The 21,504-nt window shown below is 36.7% G+C and overlaps 2 protein-coding genes across 3 annotated transcripts in view; one reads left to right on the top strand and one right to left on the bottom strand.

Annotated features, from left to right (window-relative positions):
- Nucleotides 1-718: 718 nt before the first annotated feature.
- LOC134499074 (putative protein ARB2BP) lies at nucleotides 719-3,241 on the bottom strand. Its single transcript, XM_063305600.1, has 2 exons — nucleotides 3,177-3,241; nucleotides 719-2,077 (listed from the first exon to the last, which is right to left on the bottom strand). Exons 1-2 carry the CDS (start codon nucleotides 3,219-3,221, stop codon nucleotides 1,031-1,033), a joined length of 1,092 nt encoding a protein of 363 aa, XP_063161670.1. The 5' UTR covers nucleotides 3,222-3,241; the 3' UTR covers nucleotides 719-1,030.
- Nucleotides 3,242-6,961: 3,720 nt separating this feature from the next.
- SENP7 (SUMO specific peptidase 7) overlaps nucleotides 6,962-21,504 on the top strand; it is a 42,595-nt gene continuing 28,052 nt past the window's right edge. Inside the window, exons 1-6 of one of the 2 annotated variants that reach the window (XM_063305603.1) lie at nucleotides 6,962-7,054; nucleotides 10,268-10,314; nucleotides 10,655-10,762; nucleotides 12,812-12,897; nucleotides 17,317-17,514; nucleotides 18,674-18,868. In XM_063305603.1, the coding sequence (XP_063161673.1) occupies nucleotides 10,276-10,314; nucleotides 10,655-10,762; nucleotides 12,812-12,897; nucleotides 17,317-17,514; nucleotides 18,674-18,868 (626 nt within the window). In that variant the 5' untranslated portion in view covers nucleotides 6,962-7,054; nucleotides 10,268-10,275. Of the gene's footprint in view, nucleotides 7,523-10,267; nucleotides 10,315-10,654; nucleotides 10,763-12,811; nucleotides 12,898-17,316; nucleotides 17,515-18,673; nucleotides 18,869-21,504 lie in introns of both variants that reach the window. The other variant, XM_063305601.1, reaches the window with a different exon arrangement.

The raw sequence follows: 21,504 nt of genomic DNA on the forward strand, positions 1-21,504 counted from the left end.
TTACTCTTGAATTGTTAAATAACAGAACCTGCCCCGAAGCAATCAAACAAGTAAATGCCTTTGGGCTATAAACAAAAAAAGAAGCTTTTTCATACAAGATAGAAAGACAAAACCAAAAATGAAACTAAAATCAGTCAAAGTGAAGGTGTTTATTTTGAAGGATCATAACCTAAAGGACAGAGCTATATTCTCCAGAAAAAAGTAGTACAGTTTGGGAACCCTCGTAGATCCTGATGACATCCTACTTCCTCAGGTTGAAGCTATGGCCAATAGTGCTTTTCATCAACTAAAACAGCAGCTCTATCTGTTCCTTGAAAATAAAATCTCACAGTAGTGTATCTTCTGGTAACGTTTAATGTAATCCAACCTGAACCATTTAGAAAGAGTGGTATTCAAATGAAATGGAACTGAAAATGAATATAATGATAATAATGAAGTAATCTAGAGAAAAGGGCTTTTTTAAAAGCAACTTTAAAAAAAAATCTTAAAATCTAAATATGTGGCACTATCAAATAAATACAATTTTAAACAGTAATTTTTGTGACATGTTCAAATTCCTATGCTGTAAAACTGAACAGATTTGATATAAAAGTAATCTGAGGTTTAAAACATTCAGAACTATGCTAATTCAAATTACAGATAAATTCACTAATAATTCAAACAAGATTTTAAACCTATTTCTGATATGTATTAAACTATCACCTATATTTACATTTTCATTGTTTTACTGATAGTTCAGATTAAGGACTAGTTTTTAAAAAGCTTTGTCAAAGAATTTATTTGTAAGACATTGAAAGAAGAAACTGTTATTAACTTACACATTCATACAAAGTATCCTTTCAGAAACTGAACTAAAGCATAAGCATCTAATTCAAAATTGCACCTTAACAGAACATCATAGTAATATCAGCTTAGCCAAAGGGGGGGAAAAGGAATAATCTATCAAATAAAATAGTTTAAGAGTGTGCCTTGGCATTTGCATAGAATACACTTTTTTCTGATAGAAGGAAACTGGGTGCGAAACACATTCTTAATTTTTCTTCATATTTTTGCTCCTTGTTGCAATGGGTGATCGACTGAAATAATCTTTAGTACTGATTTTCAGTGCATTCTTTAGATACTTGAAGATGGAGTGCAAGCTAGAGGAAGGAGCCATACTGTATTTTTCAGATCCTGTGGAGACTGTAGGACAATCCATTTTCACAAGGCAGCCTACTGACCTATCTATAGGCTTACTGTTTGATACCCACTCTCGGCAGTGCTTCCATATCCATGTTTGCACCTGGGAGTTGCCTTGTGTCTGATGCTTCATATGATGCTTAGAGTCAATAAGTGCAACAGCATACACTTTGTTCATCACTTCCAAAGTTCTTTGCATGAGCAAGTTGATAAAAATCAATCCCCCATAGCCATGGGCAACAAAGGCCACATTTCTAGATGCAGTCTTTGAAATGAAATGATCCCAAACATAGGTTGCATGTTCTTCAGGATTACTGCTGTTTCTCTTTGGGACTGGCCATGATAAGTGAAGAGGACAAATAGTGTCATTCTCAAAAAGACTTAAACATTCTGGTTCTATTTTCAGATCTATAAAATTGTCATTAGGATTTAAAACAATCACTCCCCAAGAACACTGCAGAGCCATTGTAATGAAAGGTATCTGAGATCCATGTTGAAGGCCTTCGTGAATTATGGTTCTCTGTCCCCACTGGCCTGCACGAAATGTCCCCTGATCTTGAAGAAGGACAAGTAAAGTTGAACTATTTGTCAATGCATTCTCACTCATGAAAAAGAAACTACAAATTTCACTGTCTGCCATACAGGTGGGGATGTAAATCTTCTGCAGATTGCAAGCTTTTTCAAGGAGCTCATAAATATACTGAGTTATTAACTGTCCAAGAATTTGGTAACGTTTGTGATTATCTTTATATGAATTTTGATAATTAAAAACAAAAGTCTCATTAGTATCTACATGCCTAAGCTCACCATTTTTGTTAAAGTCATATTTAAGTTTTTCTGGGCATTCTGAACTATTTATTAGTTTCCTGAAGCTCAGATCTTCAATCATTTGTAGCCACTATAAATAAAGAAATCATGTTAAACATATTTAATTTCTTAAACAAAAGTATTCAAGTTTCTGTAGCCATGTTATTAAAAATATACATTTTATTAAAAATGTAAAGATGGTACACAGAATATTGCTTTTCACACATTTTCATAAAGCAGTTAAGAATTCTCTTAGAACTACCAGCTCTAGGAATATGATTATGAAACAACTTGAGTGATACTTTAACTACATTGATCCAAGGGGAGGAGTTTAATAAGTAATCATCTCTTCCACTGAAATCAGCATGACTCAAAAATACATACAGTAACCTTTGGCTAGAACATGCCCTATATTTCTGCCCTTCCTACTTAAAGAAACTCAAAGCAGAGCTAATTTCAGTTGGCCAGGTCCAAATGCATTAGGTTTCAGATAAATACTAGATATCAGTGTTATCACACTGAAGTTGTTACCTACTGTAGTTGGGTAATGAAACAGCTGCAAACAACAAAGCTCAGAGAGTACCAAGAACATGTTAGAAGGTAGATGTTATAATAAAGAAATGATTATGTTTAGAATGACTAAACATGCATCAAGCATTTGTATTGGAATAATTATTACTGCTTTTGATGAATTCAATATTTTTAACTATTATCTGTTGGATAATATAGTATTATAGTATCATTATAGTATCATTTGCACATGGTAGGCTGTAACAGTTAACATAATACACTATTCCCAAATGCAAGAAAACTATATTATGAATTAAATTTATGTAAACATAGATGGGGAATCTTTCTCAGGATGCTTGAATATAATTCGGCATATCATTGCTCTTTGGCCCCTCATACACACTCTGCTCATCACCTTATTAACATTTCACTGGAGTTTACTTAGCTACATACACAGATGACTCAGAAAATGTATCAGTCTGATATATGCTGAACTACAATGTAGAAAAGATGTATATTGTAGCAGCTAGCAGTATTTCTTCAGAGTATATTAATAGCTATTATTACTTAGGCTAAGAAAATACGTTGTAGAAAATACGTAATATATTCCGGGTTGTTCTGCTCTAAGAAAGAAATCCACAATTTGCATAAAGTTGAATTTATATGCAGACCATACTTACACTCATGTTGCTTGAATAATGCCAAAGGCTTCTAGATACTTCCATATATCATGCTTCGGGAATCTTTGAATAGATACAACCAGAGTGGTAAGTTGTAGAACTCGGTTCTTTTCTAGTAATAGCATGGCTGTGGTGACAGAAGCTATTATACAGTAAATAGTTTTTCACCCTGGTGTTTCTTTTTAAAATTAAAGTACGATTTTTTAGAGCTATGTAACATGTTTACACTTATACTGAAGTAGACTTAAAACTGTCGTATTGAGACAACACTTACTTTTATCTACTTCATATTTAAAAAACAGTAATCATGCTGGAAAATTTTTAAACCACTCCTTTGTTAACGGAACTGCTGCATTTGTCCAGCTTTGTTGACCTACGAAAATGTACTTCAACAATCCATAAAAACACTTACCTATATTTATCCATTATTTTTAATGTATTTTACCTATAGCATTTCATGGATACTTCTGAATTAAGGGCTATAAATCTTTATGCACCTACAATGTCTATCTAAATACATTTACCCAGGAAAAGTATGGATATTATTTTAGGAATGCATGTGTACACTTTAGACTTAGAGGTAGTCCTCGACTTACGAATATTCATAAAGCAACCGTTTGAACTGAACAAAGGGGCTTACAACCAGTTGCCAAACGTGATCAAAAATTCAGGCACTTACTTAGCAGCCTTACAACCACAGGGGCACTTCAACTCCCCGCACCCACCTATCTCCCCCCCACCTATGCCTCTTTGGTCTCCTGCATTCCACGGACACTGCCGCCCTAGCTGACCTTCGCCGTCTTCTTGCATCCGCTGCTGACCAAGCATGCCTGGCCTGGCCCTTTGCAAGGCAGCTGCTGGCCACATGAGGCTTTCTTCCCATGGTGTGCAAAGCAGTTTCCTCGCAAGTCCTAAGGAAGATGGCCTCACATGGCCAGCAGCTGCTTCGCAAGGCCCAGGACAGGCATGCCTCAGCAGCAGCAGTAGCAAGAAAATGGCAGAGGTCAGCTGGAGTGGCGGAGCGCAGGGCGGCAGGAGCTTTGGAGTGCAGGAAAACAAGGGCGACTGCGGCTAGGATTGGGCTGGGGTGGCTGGGGCTTCCCGAGGCACGGTGGCTTTGCGCTGCGCTGTTGGACTGGGCTTTGTGCAGCGCAAAGGGGCTTCCTGGAGCACTGCAGCTCTGGGTTTTTGCTTTTGGCAGCCCAAGCTGCAGCGCGCCAGGAAGCCCCTTTGTGCCACATGAAGTCCAGCCCCAGCCCAGCCACATGGTACAAAGGGGCTTCCTGGTGCACTGCAGCTGGAAAAAGCTTGCAGCTTGTCAGGCCCAGCCCAAGAACAATGAAAAGTCAGTCCATTCAAACTCCAGTTCTTTATTTGCTAATGCTGGACAGATAGAATCTTGCCAGACTAAAGCTACTCTATCTAACCTAAGGAGAAATAACCTGGGAAGGCTCTAGGGCAGGGCTATTCTGAACATCTTCATTTCCCACCATTGGCCCCAGGACTGTGCCTCCTCTTATCTCCTCCACCTCCTTGGAATGTGCCCCCTCCTTCCTGAGAACCAGTGGCACCACCAAAATCCATATCACCCCCCCTTCAAAGATACATTCCATAACACAGTCTGAGCTATGACAGGCCAAGAAGCCACTGAGCTGCACCATATTCTTTCCCCAGCCTTCCTTAGCTCATACTTGCACTGTGTAATGATTACCTATTCTAAAACATTATCAGACTCATAGGCAGAAGTTCAAGGATATCTGATTTATTAAAGAACAGCATGCAGGATCACAAAGAAAGCTGAGAATGCTAAAAGTGAGGGCAAATTCAAACTAAAAACCCTCGATGAAAACGAAATCCCTCCCACTTAGAATCTTCTCAAGTCCATATCCACAGGTGCTCCTAACCTGATGGTCTACGGGAAAAGTCCTTGAACAGGCAAAATAACCCAAACACATTCCATTCCCCTGATTCCACCTACAGAGCTTGGTACAAGGTTTCACAGCAGCTCCCTCCCAAACAGAAACGAGTGTCAGCGCCATGGCATGGGAAACGTTACGATGTTTAAGATACATTGAAACAGTGAACATGACATGCTGTAGTACCCCCCTTCCTGCAACTAGTGCGTGGCCTGCACCAGCCCACCCAGGCCTCCCCGCTCACCTCCGGCACCCCTGTGTTCCTTACTGGAAATCCTGCCTCTTCCTGCTTAACAACCTGTGCATCTTGGGATTACGACGGCAACAGCAACTACTTGGGATTGCCGTCACCAAGTGATGTGGTCATGTGACATTGCACTTTATGACTGCATCGCTTAGCGATGGAAATTCCGGTTCCAATTGTGGTCGAAAGTCAAGGACTACCTGTATTTATAGTTGTTAAGAAAATTATACCTTCCAAGACAATGAACAGAAGCAATGGAAGAAAATCTAGAGGCAGTCATAGATGACTGCACCACTAACTGAGAAGTGTAACCAAATCACTGCAGTGATAATTGTTAATTATTTAATCTGAAAAATGAACTACAATAGTGGGATAAGAAAAAGGTTGGGAAAAGGGAGTGCTTTTATGGGTTACTTTATAATTGCTTTGGCTCACAGAGGGCAGAAAGCAGACCCAAGGATGTCATATTTTATTTATAGTTTTTTGATTTCCATTGCTTATAATTTTTCCTTTCCACTAAAAACCTGTTAGCAATGATAGATAGAAGGATAATTTTCCCACTAGTGTTTGCCTGTGTCACCTAGCCATTGTTATGGAGAAATAATGCCTTCCTTCAGCAGCTGTACTGCTGTCTCAGTACAGAAACGGTAGGATGAAACTCCAGTGAGACTAAAGCCCATTTATCCGTAGTGCTAAAATCTATCCATCTAGAAACACCAGAATTAGAGTCCGAACTGAGAGCTGCAAGTCTAGATGTGCTGGATTCCTTTCTGAAAACAGAAGATAGATGGTTATTTTATTTCCTGTGGAAGTGTTATATTGATTGCCCAGATTTGCATTTTTTTCACCAACCCATATTTACAAGAATAGTGTATAAGACAATGGTTATTTTTTCTGAAGAAACCAACCTGGATAAAACACAGATTCTTACCCTAGGTAAGTGGGGATACTGGGTTGGAGGTAATAGCAATACTCTAAAAGGAAGAACAATAGCTAATTTTTAGCTTAACTATTTTTTTAAGCTTAGCTCAATCTTTTGGACCACAATTCTATACACGCTTGTCTCTGTAAAGTCTAGTGAACTGAATAGGATTTATTCTCAACTTGACAAGACTTTCACGACCCATTTACAGAACATCTCTACTCCAAAGGCAGGCCACAACACAATTTTATCTTTCCTTCTTTTTTAGACTGACATTGCGGGTCAGTACATTTTCCACTCACATCTCATTTGGGCTTTTTAGCTGTTTTTGCACCGTTCCCTGTATCGGATTAACCCCATCTTTCAACTGTCCTTAGTTGAAAATAGTTTTAAAATAGGCCAGGACTGAACTCCGGTTTTGTCGAAGTGCATTGTGACGCCTTCTTTTGGACGACTTACAATACGTACTTAAATGCCAAAGAGCGAGCGAGCGGGTGTCCGAAGCTCTCTGAAACCCAAGAAATCTCTGCAGCAATCCTGCAAGCAGATGCCCGAGCACCCGACTGGACGAACCCCTACTGGCGAGCAGACGCTAGCGATGGCTTTCAATCCCGCGCTATGATTTTTACAGCAACGTTGTTACAAAGGGCGGCGCCTCTGCCGGAAGTGGCCGCGAAATGCTGCGCAACAACCTGTCGGTGGCAATCCGGGTTGACAAAGGCGAGCGTGGCTTCCTCGGATCGGGTGAGAGGAAAAAGGAAGTATCGGGCTTGGTTGTAGCTAGAGCTGTTCCACGGTGAGTTTTCTTTTTCCTGGAACAGGGATCGAGTCCCTTCTGCGGGGGAGCTTGGAGGAAGCGCTGCGGAGGTTTTAAAGCGTTTGGCATCCGGATATGGTGCACACCCCTTACATGGCGAGGTTGGCAGGCTAATAGCGTCTCTTGGTGGATAGATAGTAACTACAATACGGTGCTGTGGTATTTTTATGCACGTTAGTTCCGTTTTGTTCCTTCCGGAGTTTAGGATCCCGTTTCGGATTTTTGATACATTTTGTATATTCAGAAAGAAACGCAGTTCCCGAGGAACACAAGTGCAGATGTGAAAATCCACGGCTTTATTTTACTATAGGTACCTGTTGCTGCCCTTCGTCTCATACAATTCGTTTCTTGAGTTTTTCTGTAGGGGACCTCTCGTAAATCGCTGCAGTGAAGACAAAATCTTTTGATGCCTTAAGTGCCAGCTCGTTTATTGAATCAACAGTTGGTGTGAGTTAGAGCTGATGTTTTTGATTCGTGGATATTATCCCATTTAGCAAAATATAAAAGGGTGGACAAAAATATTGACGTTGAGAAGGGTCATGAAATGCAAGCACTATAGTGCTTGATGGTGCTGTGCAAGTCTCACGTTAAATTCAGTGGCAATTGCGTATATATTTAATGCTTGTATAGCAAATGTTCCCGTGGCAATATTTAAAGATACTAATATTAATCTTGTGTGTAGCTTCCTTTTTTCCCCAAAGCATTTGTTAATATTTATAAGAGATATCAACTTTTTTTCCCTTTGGATTAGGCACGTGCTGGTAATGCTACTCTGTGAGAATACTTTTCCATGTGATGCTTCAATGTCATCAAGGGTTAAATTGCAGAAGTTCTGCCAAACTAAAAGTAGTAATCTTTTCGGTACAGTATGTCTTAAGGAAAGGTTTATTACACAATCTCATATACTGTATATAAGTGAATGCTCTCCACTCACTATTTAAATATTTGCTAGAATGGATAAAATATATGCTTCACATGAGAGGCCTTTCAGAGTTGGTTGACAATTAGAGCAGCATATTAGCCTGCCTGAATGTCTTCAGTTCTCTTTTGGTCTATGACCATCAGCTTAATAAATAAATATATTTAGGGAGGCTTTCTCAGGCTAATGCCTTCTGATGTGCTAGACTTCATCTGTCATAATTTAAGCTGCTTAAGCAACTGTTTGGTCCAGTTATTCATCAACTATAAATTATGATCTCAAGAATTAAACCATATGTCAGGAGTGGTGTAGCTGTTACTATATATTGTTTTATCTTCCTGCAAGGAGATGACAATTGTATCCCACTCTTACCTATTTTCCAACTTCTGGCGTGAGGCACTAGGTTTGCACACTATGCTGGGTTTGATTAGGTTTAGCATGACATGCAGACAGTGAATTAAGCAGTAGTTAAGTCTGAGTGCTTTAATCTTAATCCTATTTAAAATCATGATTTTTAGAAGTTTATTTACCTTAATCATAGTTCCGTGTTATTCAAACCAATAAGAAAAGGGAAACCTCAACTTAAATTTGTTTTTTGTTGCCAGACAGGGAGGCATAAGCAGTTGCAAATACAGCCAGTTCAGCCTCTGTTCTTTGCTGTTCCCAACTCTTTTACACACACAAACTTTCTAAGATATGCAAGGAGTGAAATAAGCACATTGTAGTAGTTGAAAGGCTCACCCTTTCCCCATCCCATGCACAGTGGCTCTGTAAACATTTTTAAATAAAACATTAATTTAAAAAATATTAAAAGGAAAACAGGTGTGGCATCTATAGTTAGTGAGACTTGGCTTAACTTCTAGATAGAAGCATGTGGACAATAATAAATACTTAGTTATTCCTTGCTCCCTTTTGTGTATACGGAGCTTAATTTATTATTTCTTATTTTAATTGAAGCATAATTTGCTTATTAAATCAAACCAGCAAGCATGATCTGCATGTAAGCTGATGGTAGGAGAGCTTAGTAACTTATACAACCATTTTTTTCTTCAGTTGGATTCCACCTCAGCTTTCATTCTCATGTGTTCAGGCATAGCATATTAAATAAATCTGCTAAGGCCTAAGGCATAAACTGAATGGCTTCCTCCCCTCTAGAAAAAGTTTTGGCAGTGAAAAGAGAAGTGTAAAGAAGAAAATGTCTTCTCTTTATCTTCTTTCCTGATTCTGGGAACACCTACTAGAGTTTATTTGCTTAAGTTGATACTAGTTCTGTTGGTGATCAAGAGACAAAAGACTGCAATGATTTACTATACTTAGAGCTATAATTTCATCTGCCTTTTGCTGAGCCAGAAAGTAAGTACCTATGAAATAATGACATGCTGTAGCAATTTTTGGGGGGATATTGGGTTAAAACTGAATATTATCATATACTGATGATATAGACAAGTCTCTCCTAGCTGCTACTAATTAATGTTAATTGTATCTGTGATTAAAAACTTGTACAGCAGTGCATGTCACTTCTTGGCATAACAAATCATGACCACCGAGTAATACCAGTATCACTCATTTGGTTGTCTGCTTTATGAAAAGCCAATCTGAAAACCAAACTTGGTAGGCTTTGTAGGTCCTTTTGTTTTATTTATATTTATTTATATATTTGATTTATAAGATTTATAAACCAGAATTTACTAATGGCAAATTTGAAGTCACAAGTTAAAAAAATGTAAAGAGTAGGTAAAAATGCATTATTTATAAAGAGTAATTTTGAACCAGTAAAATAGAAGAAAGAATATTAATTAAAAAGTCCTATAGCATGGTTAAGAATTACTGATAAAATGTACATAATATGAGACCTAGGAGAATAAAAATGTCTTTGCTTGGCATGGCACCAGAAAGATCATGCTGGAAATCGATGTCTATCTTACTAGGAAAGACATTGTAGATTTAGATTGTTGGTATTATGGCGGGTGATGATCTGAACTGGGACTAGAAACACAGTGAGAACCATTGTACTGTTTATCAGTACAACTTAAATAAGTATGTCTACATTATATCTTGACAAGCTTATGATCAGCAGTTACCTTGGAGCTATAGACTGATTTAGAAAAATAGTTATTAGAGAAGACTACATATTCACAAGAGATATACATCCTTTAACATGTGGGAAATAGATAATGTCTCCTAACGTTGCTGTGAATCTTAATTAGCTCTTTTTGGAAGTGCTAATTATATCATGATACATAAAGGTGTTGTTTTCTGTCTGTCTTATGCAGCAGCAACTATGGAAGGATCTGGAAAATCATCTTCAGAGCCACGAAATGTAAGTTATCATTGAGTTTGGTAGTTTGGTTTATCACTTAGGATGGAAAATAAATGCATGTAAATAAATAAATGCATGCAAATTTCTTAAAACAAAAAAATGCATTATATACTGCATTATAATGCCAGGAGGACCATAATGTTGATGTTTTAGGCAAATTAAACTTCTATAACTAATGAATCTTTATAATTATTCTGAAATGTGTACTGACCATAAAAAATATATTCTATATGTAATACATGCAACAACTTTGTCCTTTAATCTTTTTTCTTCTTGTGCTGATAAGTGTTCTTTCTTTTTTTTCTTTTGAACTACAACTGTGAATCAATTTTTTTTTCAGTATCGAATACCAAAGAAAGTATCAAACACACAGCCAGATGATGGCCATATTCAATCTCCATTGTCAAGATTTGAAGAAATTCACCAAAGGCAACATTCATTTCAAGGGGTAAATAAGAGCCTTTTTCTTGTCTACTATTTTGAAGAATTTAAGAACTCTTGGATAAGGCTACTAGCCATAATTTTAAAATTAAATATTCTATGCTTAAAAAGTATAATTATATGAGTGCAAGTAAGTCATAAATATTTGGTATTCAAGGGCAAATCATGTATTCTCTTGAACAACTTGAGATGCTTTTTTTCATATAAACTTGGACCCTAAATTCATAGTTATAGATCAGCCTTCCCAAGTAAATGCCCGTCAACTCTCATAATTGCAATAATGGCCAGTATGAACATTCATAGGAAACAGGTTGCCGAACCCTTCAGCTTTTGTTGTGTCAGAATATAATAGAACAAATTCTGTCTTGTTTCTCTGCTCTTTAACATCTACATGAGACACTGGTTGACCTGATCTAGTATTTCCAGCTGTGCCTGAGGTGTCCTTGGTTAATGACTACTCATTCAGAGACCATTTGAATTTGCAACGGTGCTGAACAAGTGGTACTTATGACTTGTCATTGAAGTTCCAACCATTGCAGCACCTCTGCAGTCACTTGATCACAATCCAGGCTCTCAGCAACTGGCCCAGATTTCTGACCATTGCCATGTCGTGCAGTCACGTGATCGCAATTTGCAACCTTCCCTGCTAGCTTTCCACAAGCAAAGCCAGTGGGGAAGCTGGCAGGAAGTCAGAAGCTGCAGCCATGTGGGGTCCTCACTTATTGACTCATGCAGTCCCTGCTCAACAGCAACTGGGGGCTGCCAGAATTGCTGTTGCTAAGTGGCGTGGTCACATGAGGTCGTGCTTTATGACCGTGTTGCTTAGTGATGGAAATTCCAGTCCCAATTACTGTCATTAAAGACAGTACCTGTCCTTTTCAACTGATGCCAAAAAAGTTAAGAAAACCCTGAACTCCAATGCATAAAAAACAGAGGTCCTATCCTATTGAATGGTGTACCACTCTTTGAGTGATTAGATAAAATGCCAATATACCCTCTCCTCTTATCAATGTTGGGTACAACCTATATGTGAAATGCACTGAATATCAGCAAGCCCATCTGACTACATCAATGCTTCTCCATGCCTCACTGCAGGACACTCAGCAACCTACTTTGATCAACCACCTATGCATTTATCTTTTTCTGCTGTGCATAGTTGTGCGTTAGGCCTGAATAGCAGCCCATTACATTAAGATGGGGTTTGGGGGGAGTCCTGCTGAGAGTGACACATGTATCTGTTTTGGTTTTGCTTGACCATGATACACTAAGCACTCTGGCAGAGGAGGAATGGTTATACTTAGTTTGAATGAGACAACTTTGTCTATCTCTACTGATGTTGTGTTCCCAAGAATTAATAATCTGCCAGTTCTATTTCTGATAATTTTATATTTTTGATGGTAAACAAAACTCTATTCCCTTAAATGGAGATTGAGTAGATTCACTTAGAGCAAACTGTTAGTCATCAGAGAGTAAAACTTATCAGTAAAACTGAATATTGCCAATAGTATTATGCAAAAAAGTTCCAGCTGAACTTGTACTGCTTGCTTGCTGACGGGTATTTAGTTTGCATTTAAATGTGATTCTACTAATTTGAACTTCCTGATTTGATGTGTGAATGAACATATCAAACTTAGTTCTTCAGATTTTCCAGTTCTGCAATCAAAATATGATGAAACAGTATGTTTATTAGACAGAGTTGAATATAAGAGAAACTTTCATAAGGAATTAGAAATAAGTTGTAAGCTGATACATACATGATAAAACAAATTTAATATTGGAGAAATGAAAAATTAACTCAAAATTGACCAATTTATTCATCCTTTTTCTTTTTCACTTTCTTTCTCTCTCTTTCTATATATAATGAAGCAGTTGACATTTCTAATTTTATTATACTGAAGTATGTTCTCATTTCAGTAAAAGAAAGCATCCCTCTTTTTTATACCTGAATTTATGTTACATGTTTGCAGCTTTTTACAATTTCAAAACTTATCTCCTCAGTTTTCCTTAAATGTTTTTGTATTGTTTGATTCATTCTCTCCTACTATCCCCATCTCAGTGGGCATCAAGATCAGGGCATAAAAAGATTCAGTCAAACTGGAAGAGGAAAAACTCTTGCATTGGTGCTGAAGGATCAGTATTGGGGTAAGCAGACAATATTTCATAAATCCATGCCATAATGTATTACTGTACATACCTGCAGATAAGCCCATCCACAGATAAGCCAACCTTCGAATTTTTCACCAAAATACCATGAAAAATGTGCCACCTGATAAGCCAATTTTCAGGCCCTGTATGTTTTAATTTTCACAATTGGCTTATGCATGAGTGGCACATTTTTCCTAGTATTTTCATTAAAAATTTGAGAGCCAGCTAATCTGCAGATGAGCTTATCCATGAGTATATACAGGTACTTTAAAAAAAGTGTTACCGTATATACTCACAGATAAACTCATCTGCAGATAAGCCAAACCCAATTTGGGGGTGCCTTTTGGGACCTAAAATTCTCAGCTTCTCCTCCAGTGTATATGGTACTTCCAACGGATAAGCCCTGTGAAGTATTGATGCAATGTTTGTACTGTAACAGAAATATTATAAAAATAACTGTTATTGACAAAAATGGGCTTGACTGATCCCTGTTTTCTGTCACATTAAAAAAAAAAAGCTAAATGCCTGATGTAGCATGAGTGCATCATCTGAAAAAATGCTTTTTTTCCCAGAACAGATTAATACTGAAGTATACTGTAAATCTGTAGTTTTACTGGATTAAAATGTGTATCAGGTTGCAACTTGAATCGGTTGTATACATATCTATTTAGACAACTGTTCTATTAGTTTACCTGCTTTCAGTAAATGTGTATCATCACGAAGCATAACATTTCTATCATTATCAGTTTTTTCACTATATGACAGCTGATCATGAAGCCAAGGCATTTTGTTCTTATTTATACTTAAGTGGGGTACAACAATACCAAAACCAGGTAGTGAAATCAGTAACATACAAGGCAGTATATTAAAAGTAAAATCAATTCATATGCGTTTAGCATGTGCCAGTTTGGAGGCGGGTATCAGTGCTTTAACAATTCCAGACAGTTACTCTGCACTGACTTTAAGAAATTTCTGTATAGGTTTAGATTATAATCCCTGTCAGTTGAAATGCAAACTTTCTGAATGTTAGTGCGAAAACTAGGCTTAACTGGAAAATGAAACGGATTTTAAAAATCCATTTCATTCAATATTGTCTTGATCTGATCACGTACCACACGCCCAGGCACTTTGACTGAAGAAGAGTTAATTGGCCACAGCCTATAATTGTTAAGATTTTCTGGGTGCAATTACAGCTTTTTTTAGGAATGGTCTCACTATAGGTTCCTCTAATGAGGCGGGGACCATTCTCGAATAAAGGTACAATCTCCTGGACCCAACTTAATATAAAGAACGAGCAAATATGTGGTTAACTGAACTCAGTCAAGCACCTTTTCACATCATCAGGCAGTAAAACCTGAAACTCATCTCCCCAAATATGATCAGACTAGGGCCCAAGGCACCTCTACAGATTAAGCCACCCAAATTGTACAAGCTAGCCAACATAACACTGACCTTTTCATAGAAGCCACACACACACATGCACACAACACTGAGCTTTTCATCAAAGCCACACACACACACACACACACCACTGAGCTTTTCATACAAGCCACACACACACACACAGAGAAGCTGGCTCAGTGACTTTGGGCCAGTTGTTTTTTCTCAGGTCTAGACTAAGAAGTTGAAAAACTTCTATCTACTAACCTTTACTGTGTACAGAGTAAAGAAGGTGACGATGGAGAAATGCAGGAGCTGTTACCTAGGCAAAAGGCACTGAAACATTTTTTAAGTCTAGAACAACCAGATAACATTTAGAAGTGGCTCAAACAGTCACCTCCCTAATTCACTGAAGGAAGAGGAGGAACAGCACAGTCAGGCTTGCAAGATTCTGTTATTGTAGCCAATCTCAATAAAAGTAGTTTTAGCCTTCCTGTGGAGTTGATTTCCTGCTCTGCTCCATCTAGTGGGGCTGACACACTGGATCAGTGTGGTAGATTACAGTCCATAACCTTCAATGAGGAAATATGTATGTATGACAGAAAAATTGTTTTTCTGTATTTGATCATGTCGTAATACTTGTAAATGGACTATATGTGTTAGAAAAAAGGGATGCTTAAATCTCCTGTACTGCGAAAGTTGTTTTTTTGTTGTTAACAAGAGAAAGGGGAGGGAAATTTCATGCTCATGCAGTGTAGCAGTGGAGATAAGAAATGCTGCAATCTGTGTCACAATATTTAATTGGATAACCATGCCAATTGGAGTGCAAGCTGCTCTTATCAGTAGGTGCAGTTTTAGGTCAACAACTGTACCTTTATAATGTAGGATTCAAAATCTACCATCTTCACCATTGCTTTCCAACTACCCTACCTGAAGTTGTTACCACACAGTAGCTGCTGCCAGATTTATCAACTGAACCATCTCATCAGTCATTGCTAGGGCAGTGGAATATATTTCTCCAGCTGTTTTCTAATAAACATTATTTGGTTGATTTTAGAGTCAGTCTCTCTCCCGCTCTATGGATTTATGACTTCTGCTTTTACTGAAGCAGAACAACTGCAAGGTAAATGAAGGCTAAGGAAAGTAGAGTTAAATCCTGACAAGGTTGTCTAGGGATGTGAGAGGCTGAGATGCACTTGGACACAAGGCTGTAAACCCAGAGTCCACAAAATTTGGGGGGCTGAAGAATATATTTCACCTTTGGCATGCCAGACCAAAAGGCAGAAAATTAAAAAAGTATAAGAAAAGTATTTAAATTGGACTTTATTTAATATTCATTTAAGGGTAATAAAAATTTACTTTTTAATTGTAGTTAATATCCTCCGTCACATTGCTGTTGAATTTTAGAGGAGCCTGGGGCCTGCATTCTAGTTGTTGAGGGACATATGTGGCCCTGTGGTTCAAGTTATACAATCTTTCATTAAGTCACAGTTTAGCTTTGCACAGAGATATTAATGATGTTTTTATTTTATCCTTTCAGTTACTTTTGAAGATAATAAGACTAGTATTAGTATTTCATTCTTGCTTGGGTGACTGACAGAGAAAAGATTATACCTGGCGTGTGAAATTCAGTCTTTAGGGGTCATGAAGGGATGGTCTGTGTTTAATAGGGCTACACAAAAGAGGTAACTTGTAATGTGCAGGAGCACATATGAAGTGCTTCTTCAAATTCTTAAAGCAGAAACTTTTTTTTTTTGCAAGGTTCACACAACTGCTTTGGAAGCTACATCCATCTGTATCCATATTTGAGTGCATTCAGAGCCACTTTGTGAATTTTTGTACAGCCCTAGTTAACAAGGCCCTTGGAAACATGCTTCCTCCATTCTCTTCCATTGGCAATTCTTCAATTTAGCATGCTGGCATCATGGACTTCGAAGAGTACGACGGAGTAGAAAATACTTGTGACTAGCTTCCTTTATTGTAGATAACACAAACAATTGTATGCACTAGTACAGTGTTAATCCTTTGAAAAAGAGCCACAATGCACAAAGCATCTCTCTGAATTATTAATATAGATGAATAGTTTTCCAGGCTTATTTCTTCTTACTTTTGCATCTACTTCAAAAACTACTCTTGAGTGTCTCTGCTGTGTCTTTATGCACAGCTGCTTTGCTTTGCTTTAGCCCAAATCTGTAGAATATCTAAACAGAAAATTGATTTTATCACATGGAACCTAAGTGTTTTCCATTTGCTGATTTGATTTTGATGGAACCATCTCCTATACTTAAATATCTAGGACTTGTTAATATACTACAATTGTGATAGGCATTGTTATGTCTAGTTATGACTTGTGTTTTTCTGTAAAATTTATAACTTCTAGTGTTTGAAAGCTTATTTCTGGATTAAAGTTCAAAATTGCTGAAGGAGTGTCAGTTCAGTACTACTAAACAGCCCTAATTCACAACTTAATTTCTGAGTTTAACTGAAAAAGGCCAATAATGAAGACTAAACCAATGTCAGAATGGGCTGAACTGTGCCAAGAAGATACATCTGTAATTATAGTGGAAGTTCTGATTAGGATTTTGGCTTAGTTCCTTTTCTTTCCAGTTTAAGTCTCGAGTTACTGGATTCTCATTGTTATTCTGTGACCATTTCTGTTTTGACAACTTGCAGAGTTAGGTCATGGATATCCCTAGAGTAATACTCACAATCTTTCAATCAAGGCATCCAGTTCTGTCATTTAGACACAATCACAATGATTGCATACTATTAAAAAATATGTTTCCAATGCAAACCTTGGTAAATACTTCAGTCCTTACTAATATCAAGAAAAAGAAGACTACAATAGCCAAGCACTTAATGTATAGCAAATAAAGCTGTGTCAGGAAGAATATGTAGAAATAATTTCCCTCTGTAGAGTAGAATATAATATATTCTTAGCTGAAGTCATTTGGATTATTACAGGACACTTGGTTGAATTCATGTATCTTAATTAGACTTCCTTATTTGTAATCATTATTATTATATGTATGGCAGGCAACCCAAAATTATCTTGACGAATGTCCTGAAGACGGAATTAGGAAGAAAATATATAAAGACGCAGTTTGTAACTGATGCTAATTTATCTCATGCTATCAAGTTGCAGTCAAGTCAACAAACCTCATCATCTGTTGATAGTCTAGAGATATGGCACATATTAAGTCCTCTTCACCAACCCCCTTTTTTATCAGAAAGGTATGTCTTGTTAAGTCTGTCTTAGACATAATACAACACGTTATTAAAAATAACTGTATGCAATTGTGTTTCATGAATAAGCATTCCATAGTACATTGTTACTCACTTTTAATGCCTTCACTACAATCTTCTGAGGTATCTATGTAATTTCCATTTAGAATTGTTTCATTTGAGAGGAAATTTATAGTTATATCTCTTTGATAGTTCACATTCCTTTTTTTGTAATGGTGGAATTGATTTAAGTTTAACATCTGGAAGAGAAGTCAGTTTCTTTTCCCTCTTCTCCCACTCCCACCGCCCCAAGCTATAGTTTTTCCTTTAACCTTTTTCTTGAGTCCTCTGTAAATTTGTTCTTCAATTCTATTTTCAAAGAAGACATTATTAAGAATAGTGCCATGCTTGTTCCTTTGCGGATCTTTTGACTTTGCATAGAACTATATCCTAGGAGAACATTCTTTTTTTTTTTTACATTGAAAATGCAGTTTATCTGCAAATACCTTATTGGGGAGCAACAGAAGTCTTAGTGCTCAAAGGCATTGTACAACTGATCACTTCAATATGCCAAGCCTTCCTTTCTACTTTCTCCTTCCATGGGAAGCTTCACCATAATATATGATCCTAAAATTGGAAACATGGTCTTGTTTAGGAATAGTTTCCAGAACATAGTCCTACATACAGAGTTCAGTGAGAAATAAGTACATACATACATTTTTGTTGCAAGTAGTTCTTACACTCCAAAATATCAATAACTTATTAAATTGATGGCAATTTAATTAGGATTTTTGTACTGATCTTTTACATAGTGTGCCAGCATATTTAATAGTGAGGTTTCGTTTTGCTGAATATTTCTTCTGTTCAAAGTGGATTTTCTCATTTTATTTACTGCATTTTAATGCATGCTGATTTTTTTTATGACATAAAGTCAACAGCTGATACTGAAGTCAACAGCTAAGGTACTAAAGTCAATGAAATGATAACATTTTTAACTTATCCAAAATGTTCTTTTGGAATACTTACTTGTTGTTATCTCTTTTCATTTATTTTTGTACATTTTTAGGGGAGTTATGGTGAACAAAATTTGAGATTATTTAGACAGTTACAATATACTAACTCAACATTTTGATGCATTGAAGATTATTAATTATTATATGTGTGGCAGGCAACCTAAAGTTATGTTGACGAATATTCTGAGGACAAAAACAGGAAGAAAATACATGCAAAGGGACCTTTTAACTGATGCTAAATTATCTGATGCTAACAAACTGCAATCAGATGAACAACCCTCCTCATCTATTGCCAGCCTAAAATCTTGTCAAACAATAAGTTCTCAACAAAGCTGTATTTTACCTAAAAGGTATGTCATTCAAAATGGTGTTTTAATGATTCTCTTCCTCTTTATCACTAAAAGTACAGTCAGTTTCAAACTAATGCACATAGGAATATACATTCAAAGCTACAGTTTTATAAAACAACAAAACACAAATTATACCTAAGCGAGTTCAACTGGAAAGAGATGCCTGCATGCATGTTTAGTTATTAACTGATCTTAGTAAAAAGTAACTTTAGTTATAGTACATCCTTTCTTTATACGTGCTTATGAGGAAATCTGTGTTCTCATTAAGCTCTTTTTTCAGTTTATTGTTTTGATTCAAAGGCATGCATTGGACCAGTTGTTCTATCAAGGGATACACACAGGAAATTGTTGGAGAAGATTAGGAATTTATATAGACTGAAAGTTCCAATGCAATGTATTGCACTGGGAGGGCTTCCATGTTGACAAATATAATTTTCCTAATAGATGTGTGTTTTAACACTGAAATTACAGTGGAAATCTTCAGACCTTATTCAAAAATAAGGCCTGAATTTAGAGCATTTTTGAAGATAAAGAATACCAGCTTACCTTAATATATTAAAACTGTAGAATTTGAATTGTCATTTTCTCTGTATAACTTCTTTGTCAGCTAATAAGAAGAGGTAATATACTTTTCACCTTTTAAAACATCTGTTTAGTGAGAGTTCCAAATACGGTTGGATTAAAATTATTGAGGTGTTTTCAAAATGGTCTTATACTATTATCTATGTAATCTATACTTGTGTTAGTATTTGAGTTAAATGGAATTATTTTTTAATTGTACCACTATCTTAAAATGTCTTATTTTTCTTGGGATTAGCGTTTTTCATTTTGAATATAAACAGCATATTTAATGTATATTTCTTTTAAAGTGTTTCGAAGGAACATTTTCATGCTTCTTCAATGTCTCATGCAGGGCTGACAAAATGTAATTAAAACAACTACATATAATTGGTTAATAATTAAGAGCCAGTTTTAATAAGTTTATTTAAGGCTATTCATTTTTCTAGTGTTATTTTGTTTCTGCAGAATTATTGTAATAACTTTGTTTTTATTCTCTCATTATAAGAAGTAGCTCTTGTTAGTTACGTGGCTAATTCAGTTAGTTCCTTAAAACTGCCTATACTGTGATGTGGGTAGTAAGCAAACTATTTGTGGAAATGTAATACGCAATTTATTAAATTTCATTATTTAACTAGTTTGTATGCCTAGGCTCTGTGTTGTTCCTGTATAAGTAATATGTTCCAGTCTATCCAGGCAATTACATTTTTTACAGTTTGAAACTTCTGAACTTTTTACAAATAAATAAAGCAGTAATCTATGTCCTTCATGGAAGCCTTTTCCATTTAAGGAAAAGATTATGATGATGATGATAGCTTTTACTCAGTTTATCAGTTCCAAGAAATGAAATAATATTCTTTATTTCCAAGTATCAGTAATCAAATAAAATAAATGGTTCATCAACAAATTCATTTTTTCACTTCTAGTTTTCGGAATGAAGGGCTTGGTGGCATCAACATCATCATAATCACCATTGTCATTATTATTGAGCTGAGGCTAGGGATTTTCCCCAAGAGCCTTCAGTCCTGTGAACTATTTGTAGTCTTGAATGACTGAGATACTGGTTTACCGTTTCAGTGAGTTCGATTTTTTAATCAGTAGATGTTTGTTTGTTTGTTTGTCAAATTTCTCTACCATCCATCTCGCATACAATGACTCTGGGTAATAAGACAAAGGAAATGTGTACATGTTTTTAATCAATTTTTATCATGTCTTTGATTGATAGAATCTAATTCATAATCTTGTGGTCCAAGTTATTATAAGAGTGTATAATCCTTTGGGTCTGGGGACAACCTTAGAAATGGAAATCCAACTTTGGATTCCATTCACGAATCTCTGCCAGCCTCCAAGTTTTCTCTTTCCAATACTGAGAAAGCTTAATCTCAGAAAATCCCTTAAAGAGGGCATAGCAGGATGATTCACTGAATCCTCGGCCCTGCATTTTCCACTACTGTGGCAAGACTACAAATATATTCTCCCCACAACTTACCATTGGCCAGCACTGATACTAATCTAAGTTTATTTCCTAATGCTCTGTGCAGTAGGGAAGATTGTAAAAAATGAAACATAAAAGATAAGTATTCAGTGCTCTTTCTTACTTCTACTCTGATAGTCTGCAGCCATCAGAGCTATAAGTGTCCTAACAGCCAGGAAACACGCTGAGACAATGAACTGGTCTCTAATATTTATTGCTAGTACTTAACAGGAATCCTAACAAACTGAAGAAGCGTGGGAAAAACCCAGACATATAAACCCCAAAGGTTAAGGCGGTCCCGATCTGTGTCTCTTTGAATGGCTGACCAATTCCTCAGTGCTACGCATGTGCTTAACAGTCTGGATGGGAGCCCCCTGCTCGCCATCCTTACTCATGACAATAAGGTTTGTCAAAGAGGACTGGTTTCCCTGAATATTGAATTATTATTATTGGTGGTAGTTTTATAGAGATCTGTTTGGAGGAATATATATTAATTTAGCAAACTCGATATGTTCCATAGCATATGGCAATACTTTATCTGGGCTCTTAAGTGAAGCAGGATTAAGCAGGGCCTGGCTAGTTCTTGAATAGGTGATTATCAGGA

The sequence above is a fragment of the Candoia aspera genome, chromosome 5 (genome assembly GCF_035149785.1).
Source record: "Candoia aspera isolate rCanAsp1 chromosome 5, rCanAsp1.hap2, whole genome shotgun sequence".
Lineage (NCBI taxonomy): Eukaryota > Metazoa > Chordata > Lepidosauria > Squamata > Boidae > Candoia > Candoia aspera.

What these genes read in the sequence shown, in the direction of transcription:
- LOC134499074 (XM_063305600.1), bottom strand. Translation starts at nt 3,221, where the DNA reads ATGGAAGTATCTAGAAGCCTTTGGCATTATTCAAGCAACATGAGT. An exon ending in ATTATTCAAGCAACATGAGT is followed by an intron (nt 2,078 to 3,176) that starts GTAAGTATGGTC and finishes CTTTATTTATAG; the next exon opens with TGGCTACAAATGATTGAAGA.